This window comes from Beta vulgaris, chromosome 1 (assembly GCF_026745355.1).
Source record: "Beta vulgaris subsp. vulgaris cultivar EL10 chromosome 1, EL10.2, whole genome shotgun sequence".
Lineage (NCBI taxonomy): Eukaryota > Viridiplantae > Streptophyta > Magnoliopsida > Caryophyllales > Amaranthaceae > Beta > Beta vulgaris.
The window spans coordinates 12,429,208-12,442,936 of record NC_079202.1 but is presented as its reverse complement, the minus strand read 5'-3'; the positions used below and the strand labels follow the sequence as shown (position 1 = coordinate 12,442,936).

General features: G+C 41.9%; 2 protein-coding genes across 2 annotated transcripts; both read right to left on the bottom strand.

The window, feature by feature from the left end:
- Window positions 1-3,531: 3,531 nt before the first annotated feature.
- On the bottom strand, window positions 3,532-6,429 carry LOC104905754 (uncharacterized). Its single transcript, XM_010694375.1, has one exon. It carries the CDS (start codon window positions 6,427-6,429, stop codon window positions 3,532-3,534), a length of 2,898 nt encoding a protein of 965 aa, XP_010692677.1.
- Window positions 6,430-6,537: 108 nt separating this feature from the next.
- LOC104905753 (uncharacterized) lies at window positions 6,538-7,077 on the bottom strand. The gene has a single exon (XM_010694374.1). It carries the CDS (start codon window positions 7,075-7,077, stop codon window positions 6,538-6,540), a length of 540 nt encoding a protein of 179 aa, XP_010692676.1.
- Between the last annotated feature and the right edge of the window lie 6,652 nt (window positions 7,078-13,729).

Genomic DNA, 13,729 nt, shown 5'->3' with positions numbered 1-13,729 from the left:
GATCGTTTATGTATTGTTTTACTAAGAAGTGTAAGCTTCTAAAGGAAAGGGCTAAAAAATGGTCGACCACGAGGTTTGGCAATATATTCCGTCAACTTAGAAATGTGGAAGATAGGTTGCAGACCATTCAAAGTGCTTTAGTTCTCAATGAGGAGTGTCCCCAGCTTATATCTCTTCAAACTAAGTTCCTATTAAAGCAAGCTAAGCTACTCCATTTTCAAGATATACATTGGAAGGTTAAGGCCAAAGCTAATCATATTAAATTGAGTGATGCCAATACTAAGTATTATCATTCGTGTGCCTCTATTAGGCGAAATAGAAATCTCCTTACTTCCATTCAAGACCCTCACGGGATAGTACTTTCGCATCCGGCAAGAATTGAAGAGTGTTTTACCGAAGCTTTTAAACAACATTTTACTGCTAATTCTAGGTGTGCTTTTGATATTAATCAAGATTTTGCCCTTCTAGATGAAATTATAAGCGAAGAAGATAACGTTTTTTTGTGTCAAGAGGTTTTATATGAGGAGGTTAAGGAAGCTACGTTTGATTTAGCGCCTGATAAAGCTCCTGGGCCGGATGGCTTCCCACCCTTCTTCTTTCAAAAGTATTGGTCCCTAGTCGGTAACTCGGTTTTTAGAGCAATAAGAGCTTTCTTTCATTCAGGGAAAATGCTTAAGGAAATTAATCATACTTTTATCACTTTGATTCCTAAAATAGATAACCCGTCTAATCCTAATCATTTTAGACCAATTAGTTTGTGTTCAACTATTTATAAGATTATTGCTAAAATTCTAGGTAATAGACTAAAGGTAGTCTTAGGTAAGATTATCCACCCTTTGCAAGGGGCTTTTGTCCCGGAGAGATTGATTCAAGACAATATTCTTCTAGCACACGAAGTATTCCACTCGTTTAGGAATAAGAAAGGGAATTCAGGGTGGCTGGCTATTAAATTGGATATGGAGAAAGCGTATGATAGGTTAGAATGGAACTATATTTTTGCCACTTTCACCAAATTAGGTTTCTGTGATCAATGGGTCGAATGGCTAAGGCAGTGTATTACAACGGTTTCTTTTTCAGTTTTAGTTAATGGTATCCCGGGTCAAACTTTCTTTCCTCAAAGAGGAATTCGGCAAGGTGATCCTTTATCTCCGTACATCTTCATTTTATGTGCGGAAATTTTGGCTAGACAGTTACAGCAGGCTAGTCTTTATGGGTCTAAGGCTGTAGGAGTCACTCTAGGACACTCAGGAGTGAGAATTCCTTTTTTAACTTTTGCTGATGATACAATGATTTTTGCCAAAGCTTCGGAAGAAAGCTGTAATACTATCAAAGCGATTCTAGATAAGTACTGTACAATGTCCGGTCAACTTGTGAATTTTCATAAATCGGCTTTTCAATGTACGGCTAATGTGACGGAATTTTTTTCCGCAAATTTTGCCGCTATTTTGCAGATGGAAAAATCCTTTTCTTTGGGTAAGTATCTAGGCTGTCCAATTATCGACTCAAAAGTTACAAACGCTACATTTGCTGATTTGCAGGAAAAAGTTACTTCTCAGTTGACTAAATGGAAAGCTAACTCATTATCTCAAGCAGGGAGAACTGTTTTAGTTCAATCTAATTTAGCTACGAAAGCTAATTATCTAATGCAAAGTTTTTCTCTTCCGCCTACTATCCTTTCCTCTCTGGACAAGTGTTACCGTAATTTCTTTTGGAATAAAGTTCCTGATGCTAAGTCCCCAAATTTGATAGGGTGGGATAAAGTCTGTAGACCGAAAAAATTAGGTGGTCTAGGCCTTAGGAAGGCAAAGACTACCAATAATGCGTTGCAATTTAAGCTCCTATGGAAGATTCTGGAGTCTCCAGATAATTTACGGGTTCAGTTGGTCAACAGAAAATATCTTAAGAATGAGGATTTATTCACTTATAAAGTTAAAGCCAATGTTTCCTGGCAATGGAGACGATTGATGAGTTTACGTAGTGTTTTTCGGAAGGGGCTACGGTGGATAGTAGGGAATGGGGAGAATATTTCTTTTTGGTTTGATAATTGGATATTTGATAATGCCCTGGCGGATAGTTGTAGTGTCCCTAGTGGTTCGGAGGATTTAAAAGTCTGTCATTTTATTGACCGCAATCATCAGTGGGATTCTGCTTTGCTCAGGCAGGTTGTTCAGTCTGAGATTGTTACTGCGATAACGAAATATTTCCTTCCCAGTAATAGCTCCTCTGATAAAAGGGTGTGGGGTTTAGCTCCGGATGGAATTTATTCTGTCAAGTCGGGTGTAGACCTTCTCCAAGGTCATAGAAATCAGCAGGTTCCTCATGTTCCCTTTGGTTGGATTTGGAAGTTGAGCATCCCCCCAAAGATAAAATTTTTCCTGTGGAAGTTATCCCTTAATGGGCTTCCTACAAAGAAGAGACTAGAGCTAAGCCATGTTTTCTTCCTCTAGAATGTGTGTTTTGTAATCATCATTCGGAGGACGCTGCTCATCTGTTTTCTACGTGCCCTTTTACGTGCGATGTTTTTGCCAATCTCCAGGTGATGTTAAATTGGCCCATTCCGCCGCCCTCTGAGGAAGGAACCTCTTTCCATAGTTTTCTATTTTTGGTAAAATCCTCCTTCTCTGTGCCCCAAGTGGATTGTATGGCCATTGTTTGGTGGTTTGTGTGGTATGCGAGGAATGGGGTTATTTTCAGGCAAGAGGCGTTGTCCCCGCAAAAGGTTAGTCATATGATTAAAGCGTTTGCTCTCAATCTTTCTATTTCTAGTGCGGTAGTGGCAGGTGTGGATTCTTGCGTTTCCTTTATTGATCGCAAGAAGGCTAAGGTGAGAATTAGAGAGCAGGTGGTGTGGTCCCCTCCCCGCCTCGGCTGCTTTAAATTAAATTTTGATGGCTCTAAATTGGCTAATGGTCAAGCGGCTTTTGGTTTTGTTATCCGAGATTCGTCTGGTGCTGTCCAGTTGTGTGGGGCGGGGGCTCTTGGGGTAGCGTCTTCTATTCTCGAAGCTGAGGCTAGGGGTCTCAGGGAAGGGTTGCGTGGGGCTTTGTCTCTTGGTATTGTTAAACTTATTGTGGAAGGGGATAATCTGTCTGTCATCAACGCTATCAAGCGTCTCTGGAAGATTCCTTGGTCGATTCATTCCATCATTCTTGATGCGATTCAGGATATGGGTCGGTTTGCGGAAGTACAAATTGATCATGTTTTTAGGGAAGCAAATGCGGCAGCAGACTGGATGGCTCATCGTGGTCACTTATCAAATTATATTACATACTGGTTTGAGATTTCTGATCTATCTTTTTCTACAATCATCCGCAAGGATGCTTTAGGGTGGCCTAATTCTTGGGTTCCTCCCTAGTTTTTTTCTTTCTTGTATAAAAAAAAAAATAAAAAAAAAAAAACATATTTGCTTTTCAAAATGCAATTAATTCTCGTTTTCCTATATCTTTTTTTTTTTTTTTTTTTGGACATCGGAAAAACGTACAAGAAGGTTAAACCAAGAAAGCAGTTAATACAAGAAAGCAATTAAAGCAATTACAGGTGGACAATTGGTAGTTGTCCCTTTCTGGCCCGAGTAGCCAAATCATGTGCTATCTGAACCTGCGAACGATTGACCTTTGTTATTCGACACCAGTGAAATTGCTCGCCAATTGAACGAACATCGTTGAGTGTCCAGGCAATCGTTGTCGGTTGTATTCGTGGATTACGTAAGCTTTGGACAACAATCTCAGAATCAGTATGAACTGCAACTCGTTGATATCCCTGGCCATTTGCCCAAACCAAGGCCTCGAGACAGGCCATAGCTTCAGCGAGTAATGCAGAGTCAGCAAGTATGCAAATGCCCTTCCCTTGGTGAGTATGATTAGTACCAATCTGAGCCACCCAAGCAATACCCGCTAACGGTGATTGCTTGGCCCAAGAACCATCTACTTGAATATGTAGTTGGGGAACCCCAGAAAAAGAAGATCCAAAATGCGCCATTAGGAACCCTGGAGGACCCGGACCTTCTGCCAGAGCCCTATGACAGGCCAAAGGTTTGGTAAGAAAGGTTACATGTTGTTGCATTCCTTGTTGCATAATGGAGTGTAAGATTTTACCATCAGGGATTATACCATTGAAAACCAAATTATTCTGGCTTTGCCAGATGGCCCATAGCGTGGCAACAAAAATAGGTAAACGGTCGCCAGAGTAGCCATCCATACAGTAAAGGTATAGTATCCATGCAATAAGCCAGTCTTTGAAGGAGACATAAGTAACTGAATTGGAAATGATACTCAATTGACTTGTTCTCCAAGCCGAAATAGCCAATGGACACAATCTGAAGAGATGTTGGCAAGTCTCAGGTTCCAAATTACAACTTGGACAGTCATCCGAAACAGACATGCCTCGATACGAAAGATTAGCAACCGTTGCTAAACTGTTGTGCCACAGCTTCCATAAGAAAATTTTCCATTTAGGCATGATGCGCAAACCCCATAGTATGCGAAATACTTTCGAAACCAGAGGGGGTGTCATGCTACAGATATCAGTTTGTCGAGATAAAAGATAGTAACCAGATTTAGTTGTATATGTACCAGATGTTGTAAGAGGCCAGAAAGGCATGTCGGATGGATTATGAAGCCGGGGCAACTCTAATCCTCGAATAGCACTAACCGTTGTAGGAGTGAAGAGAGAACATAATCGGGGAACATTCCATCCTTGTTGATGAGGTAATATTAGAGAACCAATAGTTACAGTAGCCGCAGTACGAAGTGTGATCTGATCGCGGAATATCGGCACCTTACCATTAATCCATCGGTGTTGACCAGCCTGAAGGCATGAATTTCTCCCAATTTTCCACGCATAATTAGCAAGAAGAACCTTTTCAGCTTGACCTAGACTCCGTGCACCCCAAGAACTTTGACCTCGTAAAGGACGTAGAGTAGACAATTTTGGCGAAGAAACCAGGGAGTGAGAAGTAAAGACCTTGCTGATGAGGAGGTCAGAGTTTTGATGAATACGCCAGACCTTTTTAATCAATAACGCTCGATTATGAACCGTGATACTACGCAATCCGAGACCCCCCGCTCCTTTGGGCATATGCAATATCTCCTGCCGTCTCCATGTTATTCCTTTACCTGAATGATTAGTCCAGAAAAACCTGGCTATCATGGCATCTACCTTGTGAGCAATTGTTGTAGGCAGCAAAAAGACTGATAAAATGTGAGCAATTGAAGCAATAAGGACAGAATTGATAAGTATTATCTTCCCAGCTTGAGATATGGGAGAGTGACTCCAGGCGGTAATTCGTTGAGATATTTTATCCAGTAGATAATGGAAATGGAGAGACTTTTTCCCTTGAATGTCTACTGGTGTCCCAAGATATGTGCCCAAAGAAAGTTGAGCATCCAATTGGAGAATGCCTTTATAGGTATCGACCATGGTATCGGGTATGTTTGGGCTAAATTTTACATAGGATTTACGCAGACTAATCATTTGCCCCGATATATTGCAAAACCGTGCCAAGAGCTTGGAGATCTCAGTACAAGAATTAACTGAGGCTTTGAAGAACAGAACAGCATCGTCAGCGAAAAAAAGATGAGATATAGAAGGTGCATACCTGTGTGCTTTAAACCCGTCAAAGTGCCGAATATCCGTAGCAAGTGATAACATGCGGGACAGGATATCCATACAGAACAGAAACAAATAAGGAGAAATGGGATCACCCTGCCGGAGCCCACATGTGGGAGTGAACGCCTCAGACACTTGGCCATTGATAAGAATGTGATAGGTGACGGTGGAAATACATTGATGAATCAATGTTATCCAATGAGCAGGAAACCCGTATGCCTGTAAAACCTTTAAAAGAAATATCCAGTTAACACGATCATAAGCTTTATTCATATCAATTTTGAGGGCAGCAAGATGCACATTGCCACGCCTATGTTTATTTAGAACATGAGTCATTTCGTGACTGATCAAGACATTGTCTTCCATATGACGACCCGGTATGAAGGCACTTTGATATTCACTGATTAGATCAGGGAGCAGCGGTCTTAGCCGATTCACTAAACATTTGGACACACATTTATAGATCGTGTTGCATAGGCTAATCGGCCGAAATTGAGCGACCTCTTCAGGATTCGAAGTTTTTGGTAATAAGACAATAAGCGTTTGGTTCCATTCGTGAAGAATAAACCCCGTGGTAAGGAAGCGATTAACAGCTTGGACCACAGGTAACCCTAGTAGGTCCCAATGAGTTTTAAAAAATTCAGCTGTAGAACCATCTAACCCAGGTGATTTGGCATTTCCAATCCCAAACATTGCCGCTTGAATCTCTGCCTCGGAAAAAGGAAGCAGAAGTTGCTGTTGTTGGACTGTCGAAAGGTGTGGTAGATTCATTTCCCGAAATACTAGATCAATGGCTTCCTCATGAGCCAGGTTAGGTGCCATTGGAATAGAAGAGGTAGCATAGGCCGTTTTGAAATGATTAAGGATAATGTCGGAAATGACATTAGCGTCGTCCGTCCATTCACCTTCCACATTTTTCAGGAGATAGATCTATGTAGAACGTTGTTTCTGTTTCATCTTGTTAAAGAAGAATTTGGTAGGAAGGTCCCCATCCTGGATATACTTATCTTTATAACGTTGCGACCAGTAAGATTGTGCCATGGAAGCCTTGTCTAGTAGTTGTTGGCGTTGGCTCATAAACTCATTTCCTTGAGGAATATTGACGATATTAACAGCAGATGCAGTTAACTGCGCAGAAAGGTCCTTCCAATCAATACCCCACACTACCTTATGATCCAAACACCATTGTTTAATCTGCTGGCGGAGTAATGATAGATGTTTGGTGAAACAATACATGGTAGAACCAGCAATAGGTATTCGCCAAACCGATGCATTCATGGTAGGAATGTCTGGGTGACCGAGGCACCAGTTTTCAAACTGATAGGGTCTCCTTCGAAGATTTTGGGGAGGCTCCGTTTGATAAAAGATTGTTGAATGATTCGAATTCATAATCGGAAGATGCTTAACATAGCTAAGTGGGTATTTATCCAACCATTCTGGTGATGCATAAGCACGGTCAAGACGTTCCATAATTAATTATGAATCATCCCTGTTATTAGTCCAAGTAAACCTAGGCCCAACAAAAGGTACATCCTGTAAATGGAGGTCGTGTTTCCAATTAGTAAACTCCTCCCACCCCCGAATAATAGGACCCCCTCCTAATTTGTTTGCATAATGATCAAGCTGGTTGATGTCACCAATAATGAGGAAATCTGGATAAGGGGATAACAAGTCAAGGAGGTGGCCCCACAGTATAGGCCGTAACTGCTGACTCGGTTCACCATACAATAACAAGACGTACCAAATCATTCCATTATTAGCTGAGATTTTACAGAAAACATAGTTACACATGGAACTAAGTACAGACACGTCAAAAGGGCCCCAGCAAAAAACAGCCACTCCTCCACTAGAATCTACAACGTCCACACCAACTACACTAGTTGGCCTAGTACTACGTAGTAAACCCTGTACATGGTTAACAGTAGACTTCGTTTCCTGCAGGAACAAAAACATCGGACGCACTGTAGTTGTTAACCAGAGTATATACGGGATTATCGGAGCATCTCTGGCGTTCAAGCCCCGACAATTTAGCGAGATGATATTCATGGAAAATACGGTGACTGATCTGGGTCAGTCACCACCCTAGTAGCCTCGTCAGACACTTTCACCATCAAAGTGAAATGCATATCCATGTTATCGGCCGCATTGGTAGATTCGTTGGGAGCCTCATTATTGCCACGATTACGTTTGAAAATCCATTTCCCTGCTGGAATAGGAGGCGAAGTTGTTGCACGTCGTTTCCTGGAAACATGAGACATAATTTCTTCTCCAGGTTCAACACCCATAGTTCGAGCCATAGAAAGATCAGTTAGGGTCTTAGCCTTAAACCCATCAAACGCAGAAGAAGATGCAATATTAAAGCCACCTTTGGCTTCCCATTGCTCAAAGCGTGGCCTTTTCCCACATTTATGTGCATTGCTAGACTCACGCACATGTCCCTCGAAAGCATCGATGGAATAGCTGCGCTTTAAAGGCTCAGAACTTCGCTTCAAACCTGCAAAAAAATTGTTAGATGCAGAAGACTTGCCCAGTAGATGCGGTGGTTGACGACGTAGCCATGTTCTTGGACCCGGTTCGTGAGCCTCCGGCGCCCGACTTGGACTCCAGCCTTGTTGGACTAGTGCTTCGAGAGTCCCATTATGAATATGAGGACTCCTAATGACAGTAGGATCAGTGATAAGAGGAGAGGTACCACCCCCACCCTCCTCGCTAGGTGCATGCGCAAAACCATGTGTCTCCATCCCAAGCCTAACACGAAATGTGCTTAGAGGTCGTGTTGTAATTCCGAGGTGACGAAAAGGAGGCCGAGACCCAGCACCCTGCCCACCAACAGTGGTTTGGACCGGCGGAGGTGGATTACCATCCACCGCTTGTGGCGCAATAAAGCTAACTTCCCCATACGTGATTTCATCCAATCCAAAATGCCGACCTGGAGATACATACACTTCTCGAGGAACTGTATGTTGGTTAACACTATCCACCGACCCTCTTGAATAAGTCATGGGCGGATTGGTGTGAGTATCGGATTCATGAGGTGAAGGATTGTTAGGTTGAGAGGGAAGGTTAGGTGGTTCATCCCTTCCTTGAGATGCAGCTACGTTACCAGGCTCTTCGTCAGAACTAGAATCCACCATATAAACCTCAACATTCCTATCATCGAAATTATATGGATCATGGGCTGGTACAAAGCGAGTTAAATTGACCATAGCATTTCGGTAGATAAAACGATCCGGCAAACCCCGGATAATATTTGTATAAAGTGACGTTTCCATATGCCCGAACATCAAAGTAAGTCCATCATGCTCAAATTCTGAAAACCGACGATGGATTAAGTGATGAGCGTCATATGCAGACATGGGACAGCGAGCAGTACGGCGCCCTACACACCCACACTGCTTGCAAAACTTAAACACCCCTTCATACCTAAAATACACCCAAACAACTTGGCCATCATCTAAAGGCAAAAAACAACCCGGAATAAGAGGTCGCGATAAATCCACAACTAACTTGGCGCGAAGAAAAGCTTCATTTGGTAACCCAGGCCCAATATCTTCCACAAACTCAACCAAGCCCACGTGTGACAAGATTCGAGCAGTCCAATCATTCTCCGAAAAACGCCATGGCAAGTTATGAATGCGAACCCAAATGGTAGCTAAACTAAAATTTATACTAGAGGGAACCTGATTTGCAAAGCTAGACCGAAAGGTGATGGGCTTACCGTCGATGACACAAGTGTGGCGGTCAAGGAGAGCATCACGATCGCGCGGATCTTGGCATTCAAAAATAAAGTAGTCACCCGTACGAAGAACCCTAATAGAACCTCTAGTAACCCAGTGGTTGTTAACAATATTAGTAATAAAGCTAACGTTCGGTGGCGCAAAATCGAAAAACCGACCGACAACTGAGTGGGTCCACTCAATATTTGGTAAGCGTGGAGGTTGAGAGGAAGGTGTGGGAATGAAAACCCCCATTCGTTTATGAACGGAACGAATAGGAAGGTCTTCAGTATTATTCGTTTGAGTAGCTGAAGAACTCATTTTCAAGTATATATAGGTTTGGGAGAGAATTTAACTATAGTAAAAATTTAAAGGACTGTGAATTGAGTGATCCAAGTAAACTTTATTACTAATATTGTTAACAACAACTGGGTTACTGCGAAATGCCGGCATCCATGCGGTGTTCATGCACGGTAACAGGTGTCACAAGCCTGGAGAAGAACTGGAAATTAGGCGGCACGAAAAAGGTGAAGTTATCCCTTTGTGCTGGGTCCCTTGACAGCTGGAAGCTGGAGAACTCACTTGTTAGTGAGATATGCTCTCGTGTTTCTAGAGAGAGAATTTTCTAGAGAGAATCGAGAGAATTTTTATTTCCTTAGAATTTTTATTCGTTTTTCTATATCTATAGCTGGGAAAAAGGGAAAACAAATGCTAATGCTAATGGAGTATTACTAAAGGCAGCAGTTACAAAGTGATGTTGAAAAGTCCCCCCCCCCCCCCAAAAAAAAAAAAAGTGATCGATGGTGAAAAGTTGGAAAACTACATGGTGAATATTTATGGGAGTTATAAATAAATGAGTCCTAACTATGTTCAACTCTTCTAGCCTACTTTTCTTTATAATGTTATGTGTCATTCACTTTTATCAGTTCACCTCATTATATTTAAACAAATTTCTTATTTTTTAAAAAATAAATAAGGAAAAGAATAATTGAGCAATCAATAAGATTGAGTGGCATGGGTGATTGTCCAAATATGTGGAACAATTTTTTAAAAAAATTGTCTTGATCGTGTTAGGAAACCTATGAGGCGGGTGAGTAGTCTGGGTTGGAGGTATGCCACAAGAAAGCTAAGGGGCGTATGTGGTTGCGAGGTTTGGGTAGAACACCCAAGGAGAGGAAAATGAGGGTCGCCAGTTTGTTTCGAGATAGAAGTTGCACCAAATGGAAGAAGGTTTGGGTTGACAGAGCATTGGACTCGAAGGCCAGCAAGAATAATAACACGTTGTGCACGAGATGAGTCAGCAGAGGGGTCCCGTTAGCCTAAAAAAATTATAATCCCCAAATTTAAATTGACTTAATTGAAAGAATAAATTGATTCATGAAATGTCACATGACATGATCTTATCTCTATTATCTTTATTATCTCTATTGCTAAGTTTAAGACTCATGCATCATGCACGGGAGTATTTATTGTTTTATTACATATATAAAGGAAATCACATAATAAAGTGACAAAATTACAAAAAATAAATGTCTAAATAAATTAATATGTTTGCAAACACTTCCTTGCAAACATTTGTTGTACTTGTACGCACACCGTGTTCTTTATCAAACGGAAGGATATTGAGACCCTTTGTGCTCGTAACTCTGGAAACGGCAACATAAAATTGTTCATGGCCGAAAATAGGTCTCAGGAGATACATGCCTACATGAGACAGAGATTGTCTTTGACTTCTATTTATAATCATAGCAAGATAAAGCATTAAGGAAATTGTCGTCTCTGAGATTTGATAGGAAATTTGGTGGAGTCAAACATTGTTAGTGTCATTCTTGGGATAAATACTTTTCTGATATTACATTGCTTTCGGAAATAATGGTAGCTTCAATAACACGATTGCCTAAATGATTAACAACTAACCTCGTGCCATTACAAAATCCAGATATCAATATTACTTAGAAGCATAAGTGGCGCACCAACCTTTAATCGTATGCTATGATTTGGGAGCACCGAGCATCTTGAGGAATTCAGTGGAGTATATTTCATGTACTCACAATTTGCCTTCTTCTTTGCTTATAGCATCCGAACTCAAATCACTTTCTCTTCTCCAGGAATGGTAGATAGAACACGATCATTGACTATCTCCACTATCTCATTTGTTGGCACCAAAATTGCTCTTTCTTGGAAGTATTTAGCTTCCCAAAGTATAGTATAACAGAAGATAGAATTGTATAACAAAGCATATTATGGAGGAGTGGATGAGAGTGAGGGATAGCCTAGTAGTTAGAGTTTTCCTCCCGGTTCCAGGAGGTCTTGGGATCGGTTCTCACTCTTGGCAAGTTGATCATTATGAAAAAAAGTCCACGCCAAGACTAACTCAAATGAAGCAACTACTTAGGCATTTATCATATTACTATACCAAACATAAGAGTCAATAACAAAACATCAAACATACTCACTGAAGACTATATACAACGAACAATACAATGTCAGTGTAGCTTCTAATCCTCGACAATGCGTCCCTTCTTTTGGTCCCTTGGTTGATCTGATCTCTTGGATTTCATTGTCATCACCATTGTATTTTGTTGGAAATTTAGAGCATGTGTATGATTAGATTTATGTTTTGTTGATTTGAGTTGTTTTGTTAGATGTCGTGACTTAACAACGTAGGATATAGAGGCTTTCAATGTGGAGCATTCACCTCTCTGGTTGAAACGATCACACGTATTTTGCAAGAAACAAGGAAAACAAAAAGGGATGACACACATGGAGCGTCCGGGCATGTACCCACCCTTCCCTAGTCGCTATACGTGGCCTACTTGCTTCACAATCCCGTCGGAAGGCAAGTCAAGCCACCCGATTGCTTTGCTTGGCTATCTTGGCTAAGCTAAGTGTGCTACAAAATTGGCTAAGTATGGAAATCATGGCTCGAGAAAAGATTTCTAAGAAATACTCTTAGGTTGCTTGAGAGAGAATACAAGTGTTGGACGATATGTACAATCCTTCGTTCCTTCCCCTAGTTCTAGAATATTTTGCACCTCCTTAATTGGAAGGTTCTACACAATTGTTGTCCTAGAACCTTCTACAAACTCTACAAGGTTTATGTATCGAAAGGAATAATCTAGATACATTCTAGAAGTCTTAGCCTAGCAGCTTTCCTCCAAGAGCATCATAGGCCCTTCTAGAACCTTCCGGCGCACCACCAAGAATGGTCCTACACCATCTCCTATTTCTGGGACTCAAATTGAAAATGTGGCTCGACCATTATCTTCATTGGCCTAAAATATGGCAGACCCCCAAATTTGATCCTATTTGGAGCTCGTTTGGCCCACCAGATGCCTTATGGCATTTTACCCATCGTTGGTGACACAGAGCGCCTAGCCCACGCTGCTTTTGGGGTAACAGATGCCATCCGTGACATTCTCTCTCACCAAAATTCTTGACGACCTCATCAAGATCGACCCTCGGGCATGTCTCAGCTTCTCGTGTCTCGTGGTTGTTGCCTTTCCCCTTAGCTAGCAACACTCCCAACACTTGACGTCTGTTGCATTTGGCTTCCATGCTTCGCCTTGTTTCTCATCAAACAGAGCTTATATCGATGCCAAACCCTCGGCATCGAGGATTCGATCCATCCTTGGACCGATCCTAGACGCTCATGCCTTAGCACACATGTTGACTTCAAGGAAGAGATTCTCACGCCCACTTCCTTGCCTTGTACGAGACTAATCTCATACTCACATCCATTGTGGGTGATCGATATCATATCGTCACCTACCCGAAACGGCATGACGGTGCTAAGGAACTCCATGCCTAGCACTACGTCTTCATCATCAATGGCGACGATCAAGTAGTCGACTTATCCTTTCCACCCCCCAAGCATATAGGAACACTCTTCACTCTCCCATACATCGGCGTGGCACTTGAGTTGACGGCTTTCATTTTCGACCTTGGTGAACTTAGCACCTAGGTTCGACATAGAACTTGGTATGAATGTTTACTCCTTTGGCATAGGTGGGTAGCGTCACTTCTCCCATGGTGTGCTTGGCTTCGCAGATGAATCTGACGAGGGCCGTTGATTTTCGAACAATATCGCGTTCGTCAAGGCCCATGTCTTCCAAAGCGTCTTTCATGAGGACGTTGGCTGAACTGCCATTATCAACTAGCACAGGTTTTAGTAAACAATTACTAACAGTTAGAGATATTACCAGACCGTCATGGTGGATGTCTTTGTCATCACCGAGATCGTCGTCGTCAAACGTTATTGGCATTGCTTCAAGTTCGGCGTCCGGGGGTGACAGAGCTCTTTGGGTAGAGCATCTTGATCCGCCACTAATGATATTAATTACCTTCACATGAGTCGGCGACGCAGGAGGTTGTCGCCGTCCATCATTTCTAGAGACAATTTATTT